The sequence below is a fragment of the Oncorhynchus keta genome, chromosome 18 (assembly GCF_023373465.1).
Source record: "Oncorhynchus keta strain PuntledgeMale-10-30-2019 chromosome 18, Oket_V2, whole genome shotgun sequence".
Lineage (NCBI taxonomy): Eukaryota > Metazoa > Chordata > Actinopteri > Salmoniformes > Salmonidae > Oncorhynchus > Oncorhynchus keta.
The window spans coordinates 10,182,258-10,208,130 of NC_068438.1; the positions used below are offsets into that span (position 1 = coordinate 10,182,258).

Below are 25,873 nucleotides of genomic sequence, written 5' to 3' on the forward strand. Positions count from 1 at the left end.
GTGCTGTAATGAATACATTTCTTATAAAACATTGAGTCATTCCAATTCTAATCTGGAGGTATGCGTCTGCAACCTTTAACAATTGTAGTTTAGCTTACTCAGCATTGATACTGTTATCTGCTCAATTTCCTGCTATTTAAACAAGATAGTCTTTTACATATGTTGACATTTCATTGTGACTTTGTCTCTTTGCTCAGGATGTTTGACAACAAGTTATCGAAGGAGGGAGTCGGGAAGCTGAAGGAGTTCGCCAGGAGCACATCTCATCTGGACATCAAAGTGTGCGTCTGATTTCATCTGCCTTTCCTGTTGCTGATGATAGACTCCAAGTACTTTATCAGTGGTGGATGGTGTGGTTGTTTATCATTTGTGTGGTATGGTACATTTGCACATGTACATGGTATGAAAGATGTTATTAGTATTTCATTGTTATTTTTGTTCAGACAACTAAGAGTTTACATTTGGTTGTCAGGTTTTAGTAGGTCGATGAATGTAGCCATTTGTCAATGAAATCGTCTGCAATAGATCTACATGTTGTTTTCATTCATTCACATTCTTATGTGTCAGAAACGCCTCCAGGCAAAGAGTTTAAACGATACGTCCATGGATGGCCAGCAGAGAGCAATATAGCTGCATACACATTCCCTACTGGAAGGCTAGGGTCATAGTCTACTGTGTGCAAATGAGATTATCATGTTTCCTCTCTAACAAAGTTGGGCATTAATGGTTAACAATAAATTGTTGGTTCACAACTAAATTTCACTCCCTAAAACTCATATTGAAATGTATGAAGTTGAGGGGGAAAAAACGAAGTTGAGAGTATTTCTTTATTCTACCACAAGATGTCCCCCTCAATATACACTTTTCTGCAGTCTTTTTGTTTGCATCCTTCCTAGTCTGGTCCATGGGGACATGCCATTATCCTTTGTTTCCCAATATGTCAAGTTGCCTGACGAATAACGTCAACAAGGTTTTTCTGGTGCCCACTCTTTGATTGTATTTCATGAGGTACCGTGGCACCAATACTACACATCTAATTATAGATTTTCTCACCTGTGAAGTTAGAAACTCATATTACCATTGTTATGCACTTTGGAAAAGTTTGTCCCCCAAAACAACTAAACCATTAAACAAGTCTGCTGTTTTTGTTTGATCTATAAATAGACTAGGCAATGTGCAAAATGTAATTGAAAATAAAACAATGAGTGCACCGGTCCTTATTTAAGTTAATCTTATTTGTTATAACCCCCCCCACCCCCCCCCCCCTCTATTTAAGTTAATCGTATTTACGATAACCCCCCACCCCACCCTATCTTTTGTGTCAAAACATTAGCTGGCTGTTGTCACCAATTAATTATTTAATTTAATCATTTAAGCGCTCTCTGATTGGTTTGCGCTCGTCTCTAGCTCAGGACCTGGCCAATGGAGACCCAGGCTTGTTTGTGCAGCTTTCGGTGCGAAAATAAAAGCAGGAATCTGCGTTGAAGAGAGATGTGGATGCAAAGAAACAAAAGATTGAGTATAGTCTACAGTATATAGCTGTTATTTAGTTTTTTTTTGAGAATAACAACTATAGATTTGAAGACAGAGACGGAGTGGAGAGGCAGGCGACCTTGTTCGTGGTTCCAAAAACTCAGGTATGGTACCGCACTGTAGGGATGCTCTACTGTTATTCTAAGGGGAAGAATCTGTAAATTCTCTACTTTGCTTTTATTGAAAATTGATCACGGAAAAAAAGATATAAGCTATGTTACACTGAGTGTGCAGAAAAGCAACATTGTTTTTATTCTGTTATATCTTCGTAGCCGACCCTGAAATGATGTAGACTGATTATGATAGGCAAAACATGCAACAATGTTTCAATGGAAACTTAAGATGACAGTGTGTGTATAGGCTATCAAGGAAAGTATGAGTCAATTACACAATGAATTTAATGTTTTCACAAGATGTGTTTATTGTTGATTGCAGTGGTGTTAGTTTCCCCTGGAGCCACTTTACTGTTACATGATGTGTAGTCAACATGATTTTAGAGGGGGTGATCATCCCAATTATGTTTTTGTTTGTGGTGTTTTGCTTGAGTAGCCTATACACCGTCTCCAAATGTTACAATTATTATAGGGAAATAACAGCATGCAGTTGACTTATAAATGTACTGAAATGTCGACTTTTTAACAGTGTCACGTTATCATTTTATTTGCTTCTCTGCAGATTGAGTTTAAGGGTTTAGAATGGAATAATAGAATATAATAGTAAAACATATATATTTTTAATGTCCATAGAGAAATTTGCGCTTTCCAACGAAGTACAGCCATATTAGGCAACACTGTCTTACTTGTGCGTCCATATGTATTCCGCTTTTTTAGTAATAACATTACCATTGCGGGGACATGTTATGCATGTTGATAGTGAAACCATTCAATGTCGTTGCTACCAAAACAGCACCAATAAAGGAACATTTAGATTTTTGGAACTGCTTGGAAGCTGTAGGCTAATTGCAGTTTTGGTGCGTACGGTGAGACTATTCCTATGCGCGGCGTGCTGTGTTTACGATACTGAACAGCTGAGCTTCATGCGAACGAGATGGGGTGGGGGGTGCAGGAGGAGGCTGAGGCGCATTGAGACCGCTGATGATTTCAGTCCAGTTCAGACCAGTTTACAGAGCTGCTCATTTCCCGCACCATACGGTACCATACGGTCTCTTAAGGACAAGGTGAATGAAAATGTAGGCTTTATGCACTTTGTCCATAGTACTGAGGACCTGACCTTCACACATATCGATAAAATAACTAACATTTATAAGAAACTATGTAGTGAAAATAAAATGACAGTGAATTCAGGAGAAAATAATACGACCTCAGACTAATATAAAATGCCATGCATGTCTAATAGTTAATTGGCCAGCGTGGGTTTTTGTTAATTAATAAAATGTGTGTAGTTCATCGCTGGTCATACAATTATTTGTGAATGAATTTGAAATAAATAGAAACACTTTTTACGCTACATTTCGTGATACATAGGCATAGTGGAGGAAAAGTATCCTCATTATATATAACGTTGCATGATTTAGCCCAAATGCATGTATTTATGTCGGGTGAAGATGGCGATGGGAACAAAAAAGGAGATGTCGTCGCTGAGAATCTCGCGCCGCACTGGTTCGAACCGGCTGGAACTTGCCCTCACGTGGAGTCATTCTTGGTAGCATTGTTAATATATAGCCAATGGTAGAGGTCCAGAAAACTACCTGCCAATCAGAGGGAGCCAGGGCGGGGTTTTGGTACATTAGTAGGAGGGGTTTTGTGGTCCAGGCACACTCCTGTAAGAGCTCAGCTGTTTTGTAATAGTGAAAAATGATTATCCTACAAGGACAAAGACAAGGGATGCCCAGTAACTTAAAGAAGGATAGCTTCGTCTTCTACTGTACACATACCATAATTAGCATAATGTACTGTTATTTGCAATGGAAATTCATGTTTTGCATCCTTGTGTAGGTATATTCCCCTTATGTATAGGCTACCTCTGAAGTGTCCCTCAACAACTCATACACAGTTTAGTATAGTACGGATGTCAAACAACTACCAAATGTTACTCTTCACACTCTTAGGCCTGGCCCTTACCATGTATCAACCTTATCTTCCAGGCGACCAGCCCTCCATTGTTCTACGTGCCCTGTTGTGCCCCTCTCCTACCTGTGAAGATGGCACCCTCCCTGGCCACAGCCTTCTCCAGGCGCTGGTGGATGGCTGTGACTGCGGTCATAGAGAACCTGCTGTTCTCTGCTGTGCTGCTGGGCTGGGGGTCCCTGCTCATCATGCTCAAGTCTGAAGGCTTCTACTCCTACCTCTGCAGAGAACCTGGTAAGGCTGTGTAGCATGATGCACTACAATACCCATAATGCTCTGTGTTATATATCCTGGGTTTTTTTCAATATAAGGGGTTGGGAAATGAAGAAAAATGGTTGTATAACACTATTCAAGGTGATGAAATATATTTTATGTTGTGGACTGTTTTTATTACAATGAATAAGAAACCCCAAAAATGAATACCATTATATGTTATACCTATGTTATTACACAAGTATTGTACATATGAAAATGATGCAAGTTTTTTTTCTTCTCAGTGAATGCTTGGTTTATGTTGCTTTAAATGCTTGTTTCACTGTGACATTTAGCAACATTTGTTTTTATTTTTTCTATGTCAACTATTGCTGTCTCACTCAGTAAGTGAGACACGTGAATGTATATCACTTGGGCTTGGAAGGTCTATCAAATATTAAGTGTGTTTTAAGCAGTCCTACGTATTATACTTATTTAATTCAGCAACAAAAGGTGTTTCTATTTCACTACTGCGAGACAAAGGTGACTTTATGTGTCGTTATAGTTTTAATTCAATCACGTTGGTTGGAACGATCCAGCACTTCAATTAGAACAAAAGAGCTCTTTAGAACAATACCACAAGTTCTTTCATTGGGGGTTACAATAGAATGGTGTGATAGAATGGATATTCTGTGGGCGAGGGTGGGATGAAGTGATGGGGGTTTCTAATCCAATCACATTGAGCAGACGAATTGTACGAGTTTCCACTTACATTTGACATGATCAGTTCCCCCATGAGGGTCAATGCAAACGAAACCAGGGCCACATTCACAAAGAGTCACAGAGTAGGAGTGCTGAAAAGAAAAGGCGGGCCCATGAACCCATTAACATCGACGGGGCTGTAGTGGAGCGTGTCGAGAGTTTCAAGTTCCTTGGTGTTCACATCACCAAGAAACTGTCACGGTCCAAACATACCAAAACAGTCGTGAAGAGGGCACGACAAAACCTTTTCCCCCTCAGGAGACTGAAAATATTTGGCAATGGTCCCCAGAGCCTCAAAAGGTTCTACAGCTGCACCATCGAGAGCATCCTGACCAGTTGCATCACCGCCTTGTATGGCGTCTGCTCGGCATCTGACCGTAAGGCGCCACAGAAGGTAGTGCGAACGGCCCAGTACATCACTGGGGCAATGCTTCCTGCCATCCAGGACCTATATAATAAAAGCCCAGAAATTAGCCAGAGACTCCAGTCACCCAAGTGTTGGTTAAGGGCTTGTAAGTAAGCACTTCACGGTAAAGTCTACACTTGTTGTATTCGGCGCATGTGACAAATAAAGTTTGATTTGATATAGGATCAGTTTCTCCTTTTAGATCATGAATAAGATTACATAGACGGGGGGAGCCTGATCCTAGATCAGCTATTCTACTCTGAAATGCTTTATGAGTACAGGCTCAGAATAACTGCTGCAGATGATTACCTAATTTGGGGCTGTTGTACAGTTTTATTGACGATGTTGCCATTAAGGAGAGTTAATGGCCTTTAAAGAAAAATGCACCTATACAGCCTGGCTAGTGTTGAAAGTGTGTGAGGGGGTTTTACTAGATCATTGGCCAAGACTATTGCGTTGTTTTCATCCCCGCCAATGTTGAGCTTTGAGAAAAAAGAACACGTAGATAGTGGTCAGCCTGTTTAACAAGCCTCTAATGCAGCTATGGTTCAGAGCTCTCTCTCTCTCTCTCTCTCTCTCTCTCTCTCTCTCTCTCTCTCTCTGTGGGGATTTGATGGTTCCACTAAATCATGCACATCCCAGAGATGATGGATGAAACCAGGGGGTGGTGGGGGCGGGATCTGGGGTGAAAGTACCAGGTACATTTCTGTGTATCTTTTGTTTTGTTGGTTTATTTGCATCCAAATGCTACAGCGACCCGGTGACTTGGATCTTTCTCCGCTCTCGCTCTCTCTTTTTGTCTCTCTTTGTCTCTCTCTCTCTCTCTCTCTCTCTCTCTCTCGCTCTATTCTCATAGTCTATGACTCATCTGTCCTCCTTTCATCTTTCAAACACACAGACACGTAGGGAGGCAGTGGGCCGGAAGTGGGCATGAGGGAGGGAGAGAAATATGTGTCGTTACTGAGACCTTGATATGATAAAGGTGAAATGACAAGACAAATAAAGCACATCATCATTAGGTAGGTCGTAACCTAATTTCATTAAAACATGGCCTGTGATGGACTAGATGACATGATAATATTGATAGATCATGGCCTGTGATGGACTAGATGACATGATAATATTGATAGATCATGGCCTGTGATGGACTAGATGACATGATAATATTGATAGATCATGGCCTGTGATGGACTAGATGACATGATAATATTGATAGATCATGGCCTGTGATGGACTAGATGACATGATAATATTGATAGATCATGGCCTGTGATGGACTAGATGACATGATAATATTGATAGATCATGGCCTGTGATTGACTCAAGAGTCCTCTGATCATCTGCCACAGTGCTTTCTATTTGCCAGGCAGCATTTAACATGTGAATAGGCCTTTTCATTTATGCAAATCAGGTCAGTCTCAACACACTTTTATCCTTTTCTTCTCTTATGTTTTAAAATATGAATGTGTTCAAAGGGCATCTGTTAAACAGATTGCTTAGAGTCCTTTGTGTTTGGTGTCATTGTGACCTCAGTCCCCATATCGTTGGTTCCATTTAAAGGATCTGAGATTGGACAATGGGCTGCTTCTGTTTTGGTCTGCTAACATACAAGTGTGTGGTTAGGCCGACACTGAAGTGTGAGGCTCGCATTCCTCCTACATACAACACTGTTGACTCCCATTCCCTTCATCTCTCTCTCTCTCCAGCAGCTCTTGTGTTTCGTCACATGAACTAGCCTGTCACCATGCCCCCATTTCATTTATCTTGGTAGAGTCTGTTAGTTTAACACTGTAAGGTGTGTACTGTTGACTTAGCTCGGTTTCCACTCAGTTTAGCTGGTTCACTGACAACGTGGACAGAACATATTGCACAGGAAATATCTCAAGCCTCTTGTTTTTATTCTTTGTATGAAGCGTCCAGTGTCAGTAATAATACAACTACCACCAAATACCCCATTAGGTTTTAAGTGTACCAATAAGCATACCAGTCAATACAATAGAACAGAATAGAACAACTGTATATTTCTGTAATGGAACTTGGAAAAGCACATTTGTCATAACTCTATCCTCATCGTGTATGGTCAAGGTCCTAAACGATATCATAACCTCCATCGATAAGGGAGAACACTGTGCAGCTGTATTCACAGATCTGGCCAAGGCTTTCGACTCTGTCTATCACCACATTTTTATCGGCATACTCAACAGCCTTGGTTTCTCAAATGACTGCCTCGCCTGGTTCACCAACTACTTCTCAGAGTTCAGTGTGTCAAATCGGAGGGTCTGTTGTCCAGACCTCTGGCGGTCTCTATGGGGGTGCCACACGGTTCAATTCTCGGGTCGACTCTTTTCTCTTTATACATCAATGATGTCGCTCTTGCTGCTGGTGATTCTCTGATCCACCTCTATGCAGACGACACCATTCTGTATACTTTTGGCCCTTCTTTGGACACTGTGTTCACTAACCTCCAGACGAGCTTCAATGCCATACAACTCTCCTTCCGTGGCCTCCAACTTCTCTTAAATGCAAGTAAAACTAAAAGCATGCTCTTCAACCGATTGCTACCAGCACCTACCTGCCCGTCCAGCATCACTACTCTGGACGGTTCTGACTTAGAGTATGTGGACATCTACAAATACCTAGGTGTCTGGTTAGACTGTAAACTCTCCTTCCAGACTCACATTAAGCATCTCCAATCCAAAATTAAATCTAGAATCGGCTTCCTATTTCGCAAACAAAGCATCCTTAACTCATGCTGCCAAACATACCCTCGTAAAACTGACTATCCTATCGATCCTTGATTTCGGTGATGTACAAAATAGCCTCCAACACTCTACTCAGCAAATTGGATGCAGTCTATCACAGTGCCATCTGTTTTGTCACCAAAGCCCCATATACTACCCACCACTGTGACCTGTTGGCTGGCCCTCGCTTCATATTCGTCGCCAAACCCACTGGCTCCAGGTCATCTATAAGTCTTTGCTAGGTAAAGCCCCGCCTTATTTCAGCTCGCTGGTCACCATAGCAGCACCCACCCGTAGCACGCGCTCCAGCAGGTATATTTCACTGGTCACCCCCAAAGTCAATTCTTCCTTTGGCTGCCTTTCCTTCCAGTTCTCTGCTGCCAATGACTGGCACAAATTGCAAAAATTACTGAAGTTTGAGACTCATATCTCACTCACTAACTTTATGCACCAGCTGTCAGAGCAGCTCACAGATCACTGCACCTGTACATAACCCATCTGTAAATAGCCCATCCAACTACCTCATCCCCATACTATCCCCATTATTTTATTTTTATGCTCCTTTGCACCCCAGTATCTCTACTTGCACATTCATCTTCTGCACATCTATCACTCCACTCCAGTGTTTAATTGCTAAATTGTAATTATTTCACCACTATGGCCTATTTATTGCCTTACCTCCCTAATCTTACCTCATTTGAACACACTTCATATAGACTTTTTTTCTATTGTGTTATGGACTGTATGTTTGTTTATTCCACGTGTAACTCTGTGTTTTTGTCGCTCTGCTTTATCTTGGCCAGGTCGCAGTTGTAAATGAGAACTTGTTCTCAACTAGCCTACCCGGTTAAATAAAGGTGAAATAAAAAACTAATTTGCTCCAGGGGTGCCGTACTACTATGGCTGACCCTGTAAAACAACACATTTCACTGCACCTATCCGGTGTATGTGACATTAAAGCATATTTGTTTCCTTTTTTAAATCTGGCACCAGGCTAGCTTCCTTCCAGCTGTTATTAGCCAACTATTTGAATCAGTGTTGTCTCAGCGTTATTAGCGCTCAGTAACAGTGGGATGTTTGCGGTGTTAGAGAGGACATTTATCTGGAGTTGATGAATCTTCTGTCTGCTCACTGTTTTGAAATAGATAGAGCTTTAAATGCTGATGATGATGATGAAAAATACTGTCAGTTGGTTATCTCTGGCTTCCTCCGATGAGTCAATGTGAGGAAATACAGACATTCTACGCTGATGGCAACCATTTTCTAGCAACAAGGCTAGTCCGCTTGATTCTCTCAGTCATTTACATGTATCACTGATAAGTGATCGGTCAGACGCATCGAGATTGACACAGCATCTATGGGCAGATCGAATGATAGATTAGTTGAAGATTGATTAGTTGATTATTACACAAAGCAATGTTTGTTTTTTTGACATGAGTAAGAAACACATCCATTTCCCCTTGATGGATTATCAGCTTAAAGATGACCCATATCACGTTATGTTCTTATGTTGGTAATGTAATCATCTTGTTAGAGCATGGCCTTAGAGTTTGAATGTTCTTATTCAGACTAAATTTCAAGGAAGATAGCTGCAGGCCCTAGCTAGATAAATGCGGGAAAAATTGTATTCAAATATTTTAGGCTAGGTGAACTGTAGTATCAGAGCAATAACGTCACAATCATTTTTGTGTCAAATGGTTTCAATGAAACTGGATGCTTTGCGATTCATTAGAATCACGATGTAAACCCTCAGAACAGAGAAGGGAACAGTGTTTTGTTTGAAGGCGGTATAAGGCCATTGTTGCGCTAACATAGTGTTTGTGCTGTGCGTCGCTCAGGGCGCTTCCCTTATTGACTCAGCAGCAGTACAGGCTCACGTTGTCTGGATTACTCAGCAGTAAGAGCCCCCCCCAGCCAGGCAGGCCCAGCTGCCGTTGGCCTTCTGCTAACCTATGTGTTAACTGCCATCTACCATGACCTTTAACCTACATATTATATAAGACAGCCATGTCTACTCGCAGCCTCACCCTCAAGAAAACAACAACCTGCTTATCAAGACTAGTAACAAGATGTTTTTCAAGCAAAGGTTTTTGGAGAGGTTGTCCAAAGTCACATCACCTGAAAAAATCACTGAAAACAATAACAGTTTGTCTTGCGTCCTATCCTCCCCCAGGCCCTTACTCAATGCCTTACTAGCTCCCCTAGGCCACTAAAAATATATTATTTTACGAGACTTGTCACTGTCAAGGCTGTCATCATAATCTTTTGTGTTATCTGTTTTGTCTGAGTTAAACTCATGGAGACTAGGGTATTGTCTACAGTTCTCTCTCTCTCCTCAACAACAACCGTAACAAGCCTCATAACCAAGTCACTGGTCTCCGGTCCTTTTAGCAAACAGTGCTATGAAGTATGAAAGATGGACATAAATGACTGATGATTGGAGCGCTCTGTCTCTATCCTCTTGGGGATTCACTCTGGGAACGTTTGGGGGTGCTAAGGTGGTTGGGTTGCCATGGAGCTGCCTTGCATGGGGGTTCAGAGTAGACCCAGTGTCTTCCAGCTATTTTTGCAACTTGTTGATCCCAACAGTTTGTTACAGTATCTTTCACCAAGCTTTTTCTGTCTCCCTGGCCTGTCCATGGCTCACACTGCCTCAGGAAGAGACACACGAGACACAAATGAAACACAAATATAGGCATGCAAATGAGGTGGATGACTTTTCAAGATATTTCCTCTGAAATCAATGGTCTCAAGTGAGGGAGGACGTTTCTTAGAACACTTACGCAAGAAATGTTGCAATCCAACTCCAAACAAACCTATATTCTATCTGCACTCTCAGGATGTTTTCATCATTCAGATGGTCCATAACGTTCTCCCAATTGGCACATTCTATCTAATCAAGCTAGTTTTGGAAGGAACCTTAGAGTGATTGTTTCGTCTGTGGGTCTTCAGGTCAAATTAGCATGACTGTTTTTTCCAATCCCGTCTTGATGGTCGGATCATGTTTAATTTCTCTACCGAAACACCAGGAATCCCTTTTTAAATGCATGTTTTGATATCTTCTATGTATTATGCTAAATCTATTTCCCTCTGGGATCATCAAGTTGAATTTGAAGGTTCCATAAAGTTCTCTTGTGCCTCCAGGTAACAGCACCAGTCAGAACCAGTCTGAGCCAGTCCAGGCTGGGGATGCGGAGGGGATCACCCAGAGCCCCGTGGTGGAGGAGGAGTACCTCCAGATGAACGGCTGGCCCATCTGTAAGGACCAGGATGAGATGCTGAACTTGGCCTTCACCGTGGGCTCTTTCCTCCTCAGTGCCATCACCCTGCCCCTGGGCATTGTCATGGACAAGTATGGCCCCCGCAAGCTCCGGCTGCTCGGCAGGTAAGAGAACAGAGACGAGGTGGTATGTACAGTTGCGGCCACTATAATTTAAGCTAATGTTGACAGTCTCGGTACCCAGGTTTGAGTCCCGGCAGGGGCTGGACATCAGATTCGCTATATTGGTGTCAGAAGTGGGATGGCGCCCGGTATTGGCAGAATAATTGCCGCAAACACGGCACTCTAAAATTTTTTGATTGAGATTGTCACAAAAACCTCTACAGGGTTTACTACTTTTTAGTGGCCGCAACTTCCTGCTGCATATATTGGTATGTTCTATTTCTGACTTGGGTGTGTATCTTTGTGTGACAAGCCTTCCTCATATTCAACCTGTTCTGTTATTTCAGTACCTGCTTTGCCTTCTCATGTATCCTGATCGCTTATGGATCGAGCGACCCCAAGAGTATGTATACTTCTTCATTCTTGCTTTATTTACTCAACGTTCTACTCTAGTACAGTATGTGTGTCTGTTCCATCCCGTCTCCTTAACACATGTGGTTCTCCCTGTCCAGATCTGTCCATCCTCATATTCTTTGCTCTGGCACTGAACGGGTTCGGAGGAATGTGCATGACCTTTACTTCCCTCACGGTAAGTGGTGTCTTCTCCTGCTGGGGAGGGGAGAGAGGGGAGTGAGCAGAGAGAGGTGGGGATGGGGAACAGTGGTGGAGGGGGGCGCTAGGGTGCAGGGTGGAGTAGGGAGACAGGGGAGCAGAAAGAGGAGTGAGGAGAGAGACGTGGAGAGGGGAGCGAAGAGAGAAGGTTGGGTGGGCGGGACATGTCGTAAACCCTCCCATGGAGGTGTCATCAGCATGGAGAAAGTGCTGCATCACAGGGAGGCCACGTGCAAAAGGAAAAGGAGAGAGAAAGACCCTGTGTTAGAAATCAATTATTCAACCGTGCTCTGGTCCAGCTGAGAGCCTAAAAAAGACACCTCCTCATTACTTATTCATGATCCTGACAGGGACGCAGGCCTTTGATTGGGTGGCGCAGACCGCCAGGGTTCACAGGCAGCTAGACTAAATGTTCTGATTGATCTTGCCTTAGGTCCGGCCGGGTTTTCACTAACACAATGGTGTTTACAGATAACATGATTTCATTGTTTATCTGCGTAGATAAAACACAGACAATGACACACGCACAATCATTTTGAGAGAAAAGAGACACGGTATGCTGAGCTGACAAACAGGAAGTAGGAAGGCTGTCACACTTAGCCCTGCTGGGGTTCGTTCAACCCCTCCCTGGCAGTTTCCTGTCCCTGGCCTCCCCACCACCCCCCACTGCAGGGGTTCAGAGGGGCTCTGTCTGTTTGTCTGTCTGGCTGGCACACTCACACACTACCACTACACCCAGAAGCTGCCCAGCTGATTTCTTCTGCCCCCCCCCCTCCCATACTGTATGTGTTGTTTTAATCTTCTCTGGTTTCATTCATTCCCCACACCAGCATGTCTCAGCCTGTCCTGCTATGGCTGTTTAGTTCCCTCGTGTGTGTGTGTGTGTGTGTGTGTGTGTGTGTGTGTGTGTGTGTGTGTGTGTGTGTGTGAGTGCCAAAGAACTGGCCTCTGGCGTTGTTTCAGCTGTTCTGTTGCAGTAACCTCACTGCGGTAATTCCTTGCTCTGACTAACAGTGTGTTTTACACTGCTGGTCTAGGTTCATGTTGTTCTTGTACAGCGGGACCTTTATTCTTCTGAACTTTCTCCATCTCCTCCCGGGTGTGGGGGTCAAAGGTTTTCACAGAAGATTTTTTACATTTCAAAAAAGAAAAAAATATACCCTTTTTTCCCCCACAAAAGACTAAATGGATACATTGTATCTCATTCAATCAGTCTGAACTCAGTGAGTTTGTCCCCCACAGACAGTTGATATGATTATGTTTAGGTTTATTCTGTGTTTCAAAGTCATCTGGATTGTAGGTTTACACGAAAGGAAAGGTATGCACCGCGATGCCCCTCTACTCCATAACCTTTTTTCTTTGTTTCTATGTGTTCTCTTCTTCCTGGTTCTTCTAATTTGCTGAAAGGGGGTGATTTGGCAGCTTGCCCCCTCCCTCCATCCCTCCCTCCCTATGATTGCACACTCAGCACTCTGTGTCCCAGGCAGTACAGCTGCAGTAAACAAGTGGAGGAGAACCCAAGGCGGTAAAAGAGAGCTCTCCTCTGCACACCTCTGTTTTCTATCAGTAAAGTGCCTAGCCGATCTCTGTCTGCCCCCTTCTCCGGTTACCAGCAGCAGGCTGTCTGTCTCTCTCCCTCTCTCTTCTCCGTCCCTCCCTCTTCTCTTTAATAGCTTTGAACTCAGTCTCTCCCTCAGTCAGCCATAGTATTAGTAATCACCACTGCAGATATCTCTCCTAACCTTCCTCTATCCACCTCTCTCTCTTTCAACCAGACCCCCCAGCCCCTCTCTCCGCACTCTTCCCACGCATACACGCACATGCATACACACGCAGCGCTCCTCCTCTTGTACATTGCGGCACGTGTTAAGATGATTCTATTATCTCTGAGTCATGTTTTGCATGAAACTCTAATCCCTTTCTATTTTAGGACCTCTTCATTGGGCCCAATCCCTCTCCGGGATTTGTGTCATTAGGTCCTTGGGGGGAATTAAGTTTCAGTCTGGCTCGATTTACCTAGATGATTATTTACTGCTTCCTGGCACTTGGAAAGAGAACGATGGCAAGGGTAGAGAGATGAATGCCGAAGCTGAGGTGGACTAATGATAGACTGGGCCCAGATCTGTTTGTGCTAGTCCCACATTTGCATATGTCGTTCTCCTGCCAGGAAAGCACAAACAGATCTTGGACCAGGCTAGACTAACAATAGCTCTTCTCTACTCAGACAGGGTCGCCACCACGACCACCGACACCCCCCTGCCTGTAAAATGTCCTAGCATCAGAGGTTGACTTGCTAACTGGCGCTTGATGACACTATTAGACTGTGGAGGACTGATCGCAGGGTCATGTCGACTTCCTTATTAAAGGACAGGGATGGATCGTAGAGGGCAGTCAACTGCTGCACATGCTGTTGTTTTTGCTTTCACTGTACACTCAGTTTTAGGTTTAACGTCCAGTAGGAGTGGATAGGGACTCACAACAAGGCCAGTACTGCAAAACAAAGTGTTGATGACAGAGAGAGAAAGGGAGAAAGAGGGAGGGAGAGGGAGAGAGTGGTAGAGTGGTGGCACAGAGATGGAGATATTCAGGCCGGTGTTGTCTGCATGTGGTCGTCAGGGACACAGCATGTTGACTCATTTTATGATGGAGTTCTGTCCTGTCAGGATTGGACCGGTTTGTACTGGTTTCCTTTGGCTTCTGAGAACCAGCCCAGTAAGCACTACTGCTTTTACGCAACAGCAGCCCCTCTTCTCTCTTTCACTTCTCTGTCCCCCCCCCCTTCCGTCCATTTCCTCCTTGTCTGTTCTCTCTGGCCTTTGTGCCTCAGAGGCTTTTAGTTATTCCACTCTTCCACTCTCCTCTTTTCTCTCCCACTTTTTTCTCCGTCTGCTGCACTAAAGATAACAATCATTGCTGCCGTCACACAAAAGAATCAGATGAACCCAGACGCAAGGGGTTGTTTTCTGGCTAGGGTTTGTTTTCCAAGTTGAACTGCAGTGCACATATTTGAGACACTCATGCACCTCCCCTTGTAAGCAACAGTATGATATGCAAAGTGTAGAATGTGTAGAGTATTTACTTAGATAAGAATAGGATAGGACTTGCGTCCTTAAATGGCTTTAGAGGAAAACTGCTTACCACAGGCATTCTATACTGTCTGCAGACATCACTCAGCATTTCAGATAGGGGTTTTCTCAATTTTCCTCAAGTGATATCTGCTAGCACGTAGCCGAGTGTCACCGCTGTGAGTGTCTGAAAGTGTTTTGCAGACATTTTGTTATCTGCTCAGGGCACAAACACTGCACCGACTGCAGTGTATAGAGCCACAGTCATCAGCCTGTATCGGTTAAAGACTACTGGATTGCCCATCATGTTGTTGACAGTAGAATCTAACAATTCACAACAATACACACATGTAAAAGAATGGAAGTACATAGCAACCTTGTTTAGCTTCCAGTACATCCTATAGAGTTAGACACTGTTCATAGTCCAACACTCTACAAACAGACTTTTATCTCCATGACTGTTCAGATCCCAAAATGGAGCCAAATAGAGATTGGTAGGTGAATGCAGACAGTCCACCATTTGTATTGACCCTGCCTTTTCTTCCTGGCACTAGCATAGCTAACAAAAAGATGGCTCTGTGCCCCAAATGGCACCCCATTCCCTATACTGTGCACTACTTTTGACCAGGGTCCATCGGGACTTGGTCAAAAGTAGTACACTATGTAGGGAACAAGGTACCATTTGGGATGCAAGCCAGAGACAGTACTCATGAAACAGGAACAGGTAATGTCTCAGGTTAACTGAGATTGGCCTAGAGAGAAAAGAGTTGGCCAATCATTAACCAGCCCTGGGTTTTGTCGTTTCTGCCTCTAGACACAGTATTTAGTCATGCCTGATGGAGTAGAATTCGGGAAGTGTTCCGAAATTGGAGCACTGTACTGTGGCCAGGTAGATTAGGGAGACAAACTCATGGCTACACCGCTATCAGAGCCAGGGTCAGTAGGAAAACATTGTTCAACGTTGCAGAAAGAAATGTCATTATTATAGTGCTGACGTGATTTCCTTATTCTACATCCTATAAAGTATTTATATCTGAATGTTCTACAACGTAGCGCCCCCTGGACTTTTTCACTAAGTGACACAGGTCCTGTTTCCCAACCTGAACCTGCCTGTTCTCACAAGCTGTAAATCTACCTCCTTCATTACATTTACAGTTGGATATCCTTCTTATACGTCATAATTATGTGGTTTGATTTCCGCTCGTGAACGAGAAAATTGTCTGTGGTGGTTTGTTTTGGGAACCACCACAGTAACTCACAGTCAAACTGACTTCAGAACACTAAAACTAATGAGGCAACTACAGTAATTGCAGCATTTAAGCTGGGAGCTGGTTTGGACCTTCAGATGCTGTTGATGTTTTGGACTCTACCTTCTGTTGACAATTCATTCTATTTCCCCTTTCCCCCGCATGTCCTTCATTTGATCAAAGGCAGGTGAACTCGTTCCATTACATCCAAACCTGGTAAACAACCATATTAGCAGAACAGACAGACAAAGGGTGACTGGGATATAGGTTAGTAACTGTTTTGGTCTGTGTCTGTCTCTGTCCGTCTGTAACTGACTCAGTGAGGTCATTGAAAGTCATGTGATAGTCTGATGACACACTGACGGTCTGGTGGTGACAGATAGATAGGGGAACTGAGGAGAGCAGAGCAATGGAAGTCACATCCCTGATGACGCTCAAGCACATTATTCAGCATATTCCATATGAGTTTATTCCAGGGCAATGCCACAGCCAACACTGCTGATTGAAGCTGTGCTAAGTGGGAGGTTGGTAGGGTGCTAGGAGTGATGGTGGAGAGGTAGCCTTGCATAAGACCAGTGTTTCTCTCTTCTATCTGCCAGCCTGACACACACACACACACACACATGAACACACACACCTCTTCTTGTCCTGACAACGAGGCACCAGTGCTGAGTTGCAGTAGAGCTCTACTCACTCCTACTGTATGTGTCATAATAGATGGTCCCAGCTCATTTCACTTCTCCAGGAGGACTGGAATGTGGTTGTTAGTGTAGCTGTCATGTGGGACGTTTTGATTCTGCTGTTAACCTTGGTTCAAATGAGTGGTTAAGGGTAATGCCATCTGGGGAGGCCACGGCACGAGGTGAGAGATTTCCTCCATGGCTCGGACAAACAGGGAACCTGTGGTGAGGGTGGATGGACGGATGGAGAGATTGGTTTCGGAGGAGTTCTTGGAGAACTGTTGAACTATGACCCAGTTCAATAAATATGCCATGAAACAGCTCTGTTCAGGAGTTGTTGTGCTGGTGTTTTTATCAGTGGCATTTTTGTTCTCCCTCCCTTTCCCTTCCCCGACTCTGTCATGGGAGATTCAAGTGCACACACAGTGGAGATATGTTGTTTTTTAAAATGTTATTTTTCTTACTCTCTCTCCCTCTACCTCCTTCCCTCCTTCCTTTCCTCCCCTCCCCCTCTCTCCTTCCTTCTCCTCTCAAGAACAGTTGTTTACAGTTAGGAGTTGAGTTGGGAACAGCCTGTGCTTTAAGCTCAAGAAGAGGGCTACATATGCAAGCTGCTCTGGACTTTCTCTCACTCTGTCATAAATAGTGTGGGGGAAGAGCATCACCAAGACTCCACCCACATCACTCATTCTCTGTCAACAACCTCCCAAAAAACATATTTACGATTCCCTGGTGTGATTGACAGGCCTTCCATTTTTGGAAAAACGGTGACTGAGCGTCTCTATGGCTATTCATGCGTTTTTACACAAGAGTCTTTATGCGCGTGACTGCATTGGTCTGATTCAAGTGTGGCCTAATCTTATGTCCCGTCTCTTTCTTGTGCTTTTCTCCTCAGCTTCCCAATATGTTTGGTGACCTTCGTTCCACCTTCATCGCTCTCATGATTGGATCGTATGCATCCTCCGCTGTCACCTTCCCTGGGATCAAGGTAACTTACAGACACATCTACTTAGCTAGTCTACGTACTCATGCACACCATTATGGAGGCTAGCTATCGAGGCTAACTATGCTTTCATCTATCAGGGCTACCTGTTTGACTCTACTTCCCTATTCCCTCACGGCAGTGTGAAGGTCGGACACAGAGGCTAATGTTGTGGTTGTTGGTCCCTGCTTCCTCTCTCGTCAGGTGATCTATGACCTTGGAGCCACCTTCATCACCATCCTGCTGGTGTGGGCTGCCTGCGCTGGCCTCGTCTTCATCAACTGCTTCTTCAACTGGCCCCTGGAGCCCTTCCCTGGACCTGAGGATATGGACTACAGGTAAGACACTCCTCAACATCACACTCCTCAACATCACACTCCTCAACATCACACTCCTCAACATCACACTCCTCAACATAAAATGAGTTAGCTTTCTTAGTTATTATTAGTTTTACAGCATATTTTCATTCCTGGTAACCTATAAATAGCAGACATTCCTGTAACCTAATGTTAGTTTAGTATTACTAGTATTTGCTACCTATATCATTATGTGATAACTTATATTATTAGTTAGAGTATAGCATTAGTTCTAACCTAATATTAGCCAAGAATAACAGGTTTAGGGGATAATACTAGGACTTGAGGTTCATCTACTTAAGCTGGAGTAGGAATATTAAGGCCTTCCATAGAGTCTCCATTCTCCTTGGAGCTCAGTACACTACATCCCCCCAGCACACGTTCCTCTGCAGCATGGCGAGGGCTTGAGGCCCTGTGTACAGGAAAGCTAATGAGGTGAGGAGCTCAACTGGCTTTGCTCTCATACAGCTGGATTTAGTCTCATCTTTTCCTCTGTTTTGGCCTCTTCCCCTGCTCCCTTTCTCCCTCTCTCTCTCTTTGTCTCTCTGTCTCCCTCAGTGTGAAGATCAAGTTCAGCTGGCTGGGCTTTGACCATAAGATCACTGGAAAGCAGTTCTACCGCCAGGTGACCACGGTGGGGAGACGACTCAGCGTGGGGAACAGCATGAAGCAAAACCCCACGGAGCTGGCCCAACAGGAGGGCAACAAGCTGTGTCTCTCCACCGTTGACCTGGAGGTCCAGTGCAAGTCTCAGGAGGAATGTAAGTGTCTGGCCAGGCCACATCTGTTCATCCCAGACCAGAGAACATGATGCATTTGATGTCTTTCAGATGGAGAGTAGGAAAACAAATAATGACTGTGCATTTTCTGTGCACATTGTGAGTGTGATGGGGTTCATTCTCAAAATGGATTTGCCATAAATGGGTTTCAAGCTCTGTACCTCCACAAATCCATACTCCATGAGGCCAAAAGCCAGCGTGCCAGTTTCATTGTTACACATCATTTGGACACAACAAAGGACATGTCTGCCAGAAACCTGTCTGAAGATCCACAAAAACTGTCCAACACAACACCCCGCTCCAGCCATGGTGTCGAATTTAGATACCATACAACAATACAATGGATCATTGTAGCCCTGCTTTATGGGTAAACAGAGGTAAACAGTTGACCATATGCTAGATCTGGGCCTGTAGCTTGTACTGATCTAGGGTCAGATCCCCCACTTTTTCATATAATCATATTTTTTTTATGATATAATAGGCTAAATTGATCCTAGACACAGGCCCAGATCTAGAATATGGTTGACTGTTCCTCTATGATGGATTCTATTCCATACTCTATAACTCTTTGTAAATACGGGCTCTAACTACAACGGTGCAATGTTTGTTGATGTTTCAGAGTGGGCTCACCCACCAACCAGTGTTTAGGTCCCAGCTGACAGCTTGTCTGAGGGAGTGCTGTCATTGGCTCTGAGGTCTCCCAAATGAAATCCTGCAAACGCGCAACTGGCTGTGAACTTTGCCTTAACCCAGATTTGTACACTGCAATTAGCCACAAACCTCAAACACCCTCAAATCAGCCACGTGCCCCCTCCACACCCTGTTGTGCCCCCTCTCCCCCTCGGGCTCGGCCCTCGGGTCACAAACTCCCAGTGGGGTGCCCTGTGGTTCTCTGCAGGCTCTCTTTGGTACCAAACGGACCGTGCAATCGATTCGGACCGCATTCCAAGAAGTGCTGCTCAAGTGGCGGTGGTGGGGCGGCCCAGAGGGGCCAGAGGGCAGGTAGCAGTCAGTAAGGGTTCTGGGGGGGGTCATTATACACACAGGATGGATGCCCGTGGTTCTGTAACCCTGCTGGACAAGTTCCACGTATCAGGAGGTTTTCAAGGGGCCCCTCTCCCTTTCTCTCTCACTGTCTCTCTCCCCCTCTCTGTCGCTCTCCCTCTCTGTCGCTCTCCCTCTCTGTCACCCTCCCTGTCTGTCTGTCTGTCTACTCATCATTCTGATGTATGTGATGGTGGTGATCTATTTGGTTGTAAGGATGGGACTTCATTTGGTGGATTGGTTCTTACATCAACCAACCCACTATGAGACTGTTTTGTGTCATGACGACTGTTGATCCCGCTGTGGTCACATACTGTATGTGCCAGTCAAGACTGTAGGATCAGATCCCTCCCTCTTGTTCATTACGATCTGCAAGACCATACTGATCCCACATCCTACTCTGAAACACATTGTGAATAGCACATATTATGGGTCCAGGACACAGGGGAGACCCAGTGTTATAGGCGGAGACAGACTGTTAGAACCACCTGCTCTCATGTGCCAGCCTCTTGTCCAGCCGGTATGTCACCTATGGTCCCTTCTCCAGAGCATTGGAGAGATACCTGCAGCACTGGGCAATAAACGCTGGACACATCTGTTGCGTGACCATTAAGACTTTTCCACTGCCCTGCCGCAGCTTTTACAGCTTTGAGATCAGTAGATGATTAACGGACCATGGCCCCGGGCCCCTTTGCTTACAGCGCGGGCCCCCCACATGTTACCTTGCCACCCCAGGGACCCGTGGACTATTTAGACTCCGAGCTTCCCTGTTTCCCTACCTCCATGTTGATTCTGAGGTGAAGCAGCTTGCCCTGGTAGTTTTCCGTCACAGCAGCCTATCCTGTACAGTACACACAGTGAAAACTCACTCCAATCTGATGCTAAACGTTACAGTCCTGTATGTCACCCTCCGTGTTCTGTTGCTGTTGTCGATCTGTCTCTCCTCCTGTGTGTCCACAGCCCAGTCCTTCATGAAGAGTATCCTGAGTCCTATCTTCATGCTCAGCCTGATCACCATGTGTGTCACCCAGCTGAGACTCATCTTCTACATGGGAGCCATGAACAACATCCTGGAGTCGCTGTCCGACAGAGACTTCAGCACAGGTGCGTGTGTGTGCGTGCGTGTGTGTGCGTGTGTGTGCGCGTCTTGAAAATGTGCCTGGAACACGGACATGACAAGATATCGATCCTTTGTCGTGTTGACATAGTAGTTTACCTCACGACTCGTCACCTAACTGCTATTTTGTCATTCTTGTAACCTCCTTTGTAATCTCGTCCACCCTGGAGTTGTTTCACATTGCCCTTATTTCTATCTCTGAATTGCTTCGGCTAATTCTTCTTGGTCTGTCTCTCTTCCTCTTCCTCTTCCTGTCACACTGACTTCTTACTGCGTCTGCAGAGGAGAAGATGGAAGTAGGTAAGACTTCAGGCTGGATTAGATGAGCACAGCCCATCTATTCCCCTCTCTGCCTCTGACACTGATTCACTTTGACTCAAGACTCTGGCCTACCCCATGAATCATAACCTAATCTGCAACCCTGTCCACTTTGCTGTAAACACCATGCTATTTTGACGGCGTGTAAACTTTGGAGGCAATAGTCCTGGGGAATAACACTTCTCTGTCTCTCCCGCCGTTCACAGTGAGTGTGTACACCTCCATTTTCGGAGTGCTGCAGCTGCTGTGTCTGATGACCGCTCCGGTGATCGGGTACATTATGGACTGGAAGCTCAAAGAGTGTGAGGATGAGAACGTGAAGCCGGGCACAAGGTGAGTTTCGCACGCTCGAACGCACCCACGCTCGCACGCACACGCTCACTCAGGCACACACACTCCAGAAGAGCATTCCCCTGCCTCCCACGTACTCCCCTAGCATCCACAAGACCGTATCCACAAGACTGTCATCTGTATAACCAGCGAGTAGAAGTCTGTGTGTAACATGTGATGTCCCCACTGATAGAGATCTCACCCAGCCCAAGCGTCGGGACAGACAGATCCAGAAGATTACCAACGCCACCCGGGCCTTCATCTTCACCAACCTGCTACTGATAGGCTTCGGGGTCACCTGCCTCGTCCCCAGCCTCCCTCTCCAGGTAACTCGTCCCTCTGTTTCCTCTCCTCCGTCTCTCTCTCTCTTTCCTCTAGTGGCGGTGGAGAAGCGCACATTTCACTGCGTGCATCCCAGTGTTTTGGTAAAGCCCACCGAGACCCATAGGGAGTTTTCTTGGTGCAGAGAAAGAAAGAGGGCGAGTGACTCACATGTTGTTGCAGCTGAGCCGTTATTTAATGCAACAGTGTCCCCTGGCGGACAGAAGTGTCATTACAAGTTATGCAAGTTATTTCCAACCCAGTTCTGGGAACATCTCTGTCCAGTCATTATTTATTAAACATGGACTCCATTTTAGGATGGAGGAACAGGGCACCATGCATGCCCTGGGCCTGTAGATTCTAGAACACATGTTGAACTATTTCTCTTTCTCCTTTCTTCTCTGCCCTCAGATTCTATCGTTTATTCTGCACACCATTGTGAGAGGATTCATCCACTCTGCGGTTGGCGGGTTGTATGCTGCTGTGTAAGTGTCTCCGGAGTGTGTGTGTGTGTGCGTGCGCACAGTCCCCTTCACACAAGTGCCTCATGCTGGTTGTCCTCCTTAGGTACCCGTCGTCTCAGTTTGGCAGTCTGACAGGCATGCAGTCCCTCATCAGCGCCCTGTTTGCCCTGCTGCAGCAGCCCCTCTTCATGGCCATGATGGGCCCCCTGAAGGGAGACCCCCTATGGGTAAGAGAGCAACGACCTTTCACCCTTCCCAGAGCTTACACAAACTACAGGACACCCATTGCTCACTAATGCTGAAGACCCAAGTACACTCATGTGCTATGAGCATAATGCCACAAAGGCTACTGTATACAAGTGATGTGTAGCAGCCACCTTGTTCTAAAGTAATCTGCCCAGAGTACATGTCATAGCACACACTGCTGTCCAATGTGAAAACAGCAGAGCCGTTCGCTCCTTTCTTCTGACTGATGATGTCACTTCCTGTGTGTGGTTATGTGCAGGTCAACGTGGGCCTGCTGGGGCTGACGGTGCTGGGCTTCTGCCTGCCTCTCTACCTGCTCTGCTACAGCCGCCAGCTCCAACGCCAGAAGCAGGAGCGCGAGGAGGACCCCAAGATCTACGTCCAGATCAACAACGGCAGCACGCCCGAGGCCTTCGTCTAGAGAGACAGACTGACGGACGGAGATTTATTATTTTTTTCAACAAAGAGAAGGAGCAACGGAGAGAGTGAGGAGGGGAGAGGTCACAGGTGTGACTGAACTGTATGATGAATCGCAACCTCACCCACCAACTCCGGTCCCTCTAACCGTCTGCACTTGCACTCAGACGATACTCTCTCTCTCTCTCTCTCACACACACACACACACACACACACACACACTTCAAGTCCCTTACATTCCCCCCTCAGACACAGACACACATACGAACACATACACACAAGCACTCCACACATACACATATACACATGACACACATACAGTATATGATCACACATTTCAGAGAACTACTATGATAAACACACACGCACACACACACACTTTTACACTCCCCAACACATCATCGACGATGTACACTGTGAAAGAAACGCAACAACACACGTGTTGTGAAACCTCTTCAACACACCACACACACACGGTTCATTTTCCAGGGACACGCCACTGAAACGGACATGGTTCATCTTCTCACAACTGGAATGGGAAAGGACAAGCGCTGGTCTGTGAGCTGAGGAGAGACGAGGGAGGAGGATCGTCACGGCGTTCTCCTCCCTTCCAGGCTCCTCTTTGTTTCAGTGCTCTGTTGTTTTTTTTTTATTTCAATTTTGTCAACGATGCCATGCTCACTCTTGCCTGCCTGTCAGTGCAAAAAGGAGGGCACTGGTTCTCCGTGTCGCCCAGCAAAAAGAACCGCAAGCGTTTCGACGCCATGTCAAAGACCTCCAGTGCTGAATGTTGTGACTAGAACCAGATAAGGTGATGTCCTCCTCACTATTATAATACCCCACCACCAGTGTTTTTATATGTGTTTTCAATGATGCCAGTAATGACATCGCCTCACTTTCTAATTCTGATCCAAGTTAGTCTCATACCGCACTGGAGGTCCTCCACTTCACACCCTGAGAACTGGTTTTATGATTAGGATGTTATTGGTGCGTTGTTGGAGCGTTATTGGCGATAGGTCGGTATTTTTCTCCGTGGTTGTTACACGTCAATGCCTCTCTATCGTCGCAAGTGGTTTGAACTAGAAGTATAAGCGAAACAGGTTGTATAGACGTTTCAGTACTCTAAACGGTGCTAAGAGTTCATACCGCCATAACGTTCCCATTAGGCTCTGTAACGTTGGGGATAGTCATCATTGTAAATGAATTGGTAAGGATGGAGCCTTATGCAACCTTCAGAAGCTAGTCGACGTAATCTTCTCATCTAGTGAGTGTTCCTTCCAGTGTCTCAAAGACCAAACCTTGTGACTCAGCCTTCTAGTTTTGTTGTTGACGACAACAGAGGCGTGGAGGGTTAAAGCCACAGAGAAGCTGTCGTTTTAAGACTGTTCCAACAGCTCTAGGGAGACAAGAAAGCAAAGGCTTGTTTTTGTTGTAACATCAGCACTCTAGATTAAAGCCTGAGTCGATAGCTGTGCTTTCAGCCCATTGTGAGTAAGTGATTCGGCCAATGGGTTTCCAGTGTGCAGTATGCAGGCCAGCGTTTTACTTCTAGGGAATACTATGTGACTGTGCTAGTGACTGTGCTTCAAACAAAAGCATGGCACAGGTTGAAACAAACCTCTTACCAGTTTTAATTTGCCACAACAACATAGGGTACAGCACAGCTACTCTCTTAGAAAAAAGGGTTCCAAAAGGCTTCTTCGGCTGTCCCCATAAGAGAACCCTTTTTGGTTCCAGGTAGAACCCTTTTGGACAGTCGAATAACCCTTTTAGGTTCTAGAATGATAATAATTTGTTTTCTAAGAGTGTAGGCTTGGTTATCAAGCTCCAATGCCTGGGCCTATACCCCTCTCACCGGATACACTGACTGGTCTTGTGTTGGCAGTCCTCTTTGTAGTGCAGAATGAACTTCTTATTGACTTTGTGCGTATTCTTTTCATTGGCGATGAACGGATTTTGTTTTGTGTCTGGAGATCTGTTTTTCAAAAAGTAATAGTTTTATCGACTATTTTACCTGCAATATGATACTAACATACCCTTCAAGCTTTTGTTCTGTTTCAAGACAAATGTGATTTAGAACAAATGGTTTGACGAGATATGGTTTTAGATAGAGAGGAGATGTGTGGTTTAAGGTGAACTGCGGTTGCTATGGGCTTATACCTGGCACTGTTCTACACTACCTGATTTACATTGATGCATTTCAATTCTGATTTGCTGTAGCAATAAGTACTTCTCTGAGTTGCTGAGCAATCCTCTACTTTTCCCGGCAACACATAACCCTATGAACAAACACTGTTGTCCAACCAACCACACACACACACACACACACACACACACACACACACACACACACACACACACACACACACACACACACACACACACACACACACACACACACACACAATGCAAGAATGTGGATTGATATAATGCAATGTTTATTACAAAAGGTGCTTCTCAATGACAGGAACATAGACTAGTTAATCTATCTATCAATCTAGCTATGGGTCTCACCTACAAAGCCTCACTTTGTAGCGACAAATTACTTGAATTATTGAATTCCAACTTGAACCGTGATTCACTTTTCGAATCAGAAAGGGAGACAGAGAGACGCTTGAATATGATATCTGTTTCTAAATCCACATTCTTGCAGCTGTTGTGAACGGTGTAATCGTGGGACCCAGGTGGGCGTGGCAGGCAGGTCATGATAGGACTTTATGTTCTTGAATGATCTGTTGCAGGTAACAGACACCGGAGAGAGAGAGCGCGACAACTGGGTAGACGTAGCTCTA

At 45.0% G+C, this 25,873-nt stretch overlaps 2 protein-coding genes across 3 annotated transcripts in view; both read left to right on the forward strand.

Annotated features, from left to right (window-relative positions):
• si:dkey-118k5.3 (protein NLRC3) overlaps nucleotides 1-812 on the forward strand; it is a 6,528-nt gene extending 5,716 nt beyond the window's left edge. The window contains exon 7 of the mRNA XM_035791778.2: nucleotides 198-812. Coding sequence (XP_035647671.1) covers nucleotides 198-291 — 94 coding nt within the window. The 3' untranslated portion in view covers nucleotides 292-812. The remainder of the gene's footprint in view (nucleotides 1-197) is intronic.
• Nucleotides 813-1,448: 636 nt separating this feature from the next.
• On the forward strand, nucleotides 1,449-25,488 carry LOC118397231 (large neutral amino acids transporter small subunit 4-like). Of its 2 annotated transcripts, XM_035791781.2 has the most exons (15): nucleotides 1,449-1,637; nucleotides 3,638-3,854; nucleotides 10,866-11,106; nucleotides 11,451-11,506; nucleotides 11,616-11,692; nucleotides 17,603-17,695; nucleotides 17,894-18,027; nucleotides 18,604-18,806; nucleotides 20,829-20,972; nucleotides 21,268-21,285; nucleotides 21,510-21,636; nucleotides 21,827-21,959; nucleotides 22,366-22,439; nucleotides 22,522-22,645; nucleotides 22,924-25,488. In XM_035791781.2, the coding sequence occupies exons 2-15, from the start codon at nucleotides 3,695-3,697 to the stop codon at nucleotides 23,083-23,085; spliced, it is 1,746 nt and encodes a 581-aa protein (XP_035647674.1). In that variant the 5' UTR covers nucleotides 1,449-1,637; nucleotides 3,638-3,694; the 3' UTR covers nucleotides 23,086-25,488. The 2 variants fall into 2 exon arrangements, with proteins under 2 accessions (XP_035647674.1, XP_035647675.1); XM_035791782.2 differs by lacking the exon at nucleotides 21,268-21,285 and having other exon boundaries at nucleotides 1,450-1,637.
• The last annotated feature ends 385 nt before the right edge of the window (nucleotides 25,489-25,873 follow it).

Bases quoted from the DNA above. Each gene is read 5' to 3' on its own strand.
- LOC118397231 (XM_035791781.2), top strand. From the start codon at position 3,695: ATGGCACCCTCCCTGGCCACAGCCTTCTCCAGGCGCTGGTGGATGGCT. The intron at 18,807-20,828 runs GTAAGTGTCTGG...GTGTGTCCACAG, and splicing joins GTGCAAGTCTCAGGAGGAAT to CCCAGTCCTTCATGAAGAGT. The intron at 22,646-22,923 runs GTAAGAGAGCAA...GGTTATGTGCAG, and splicing joins TGAAGGGAGACCCCCTATGG to GTCAACGTGGGCCTGCTGGG.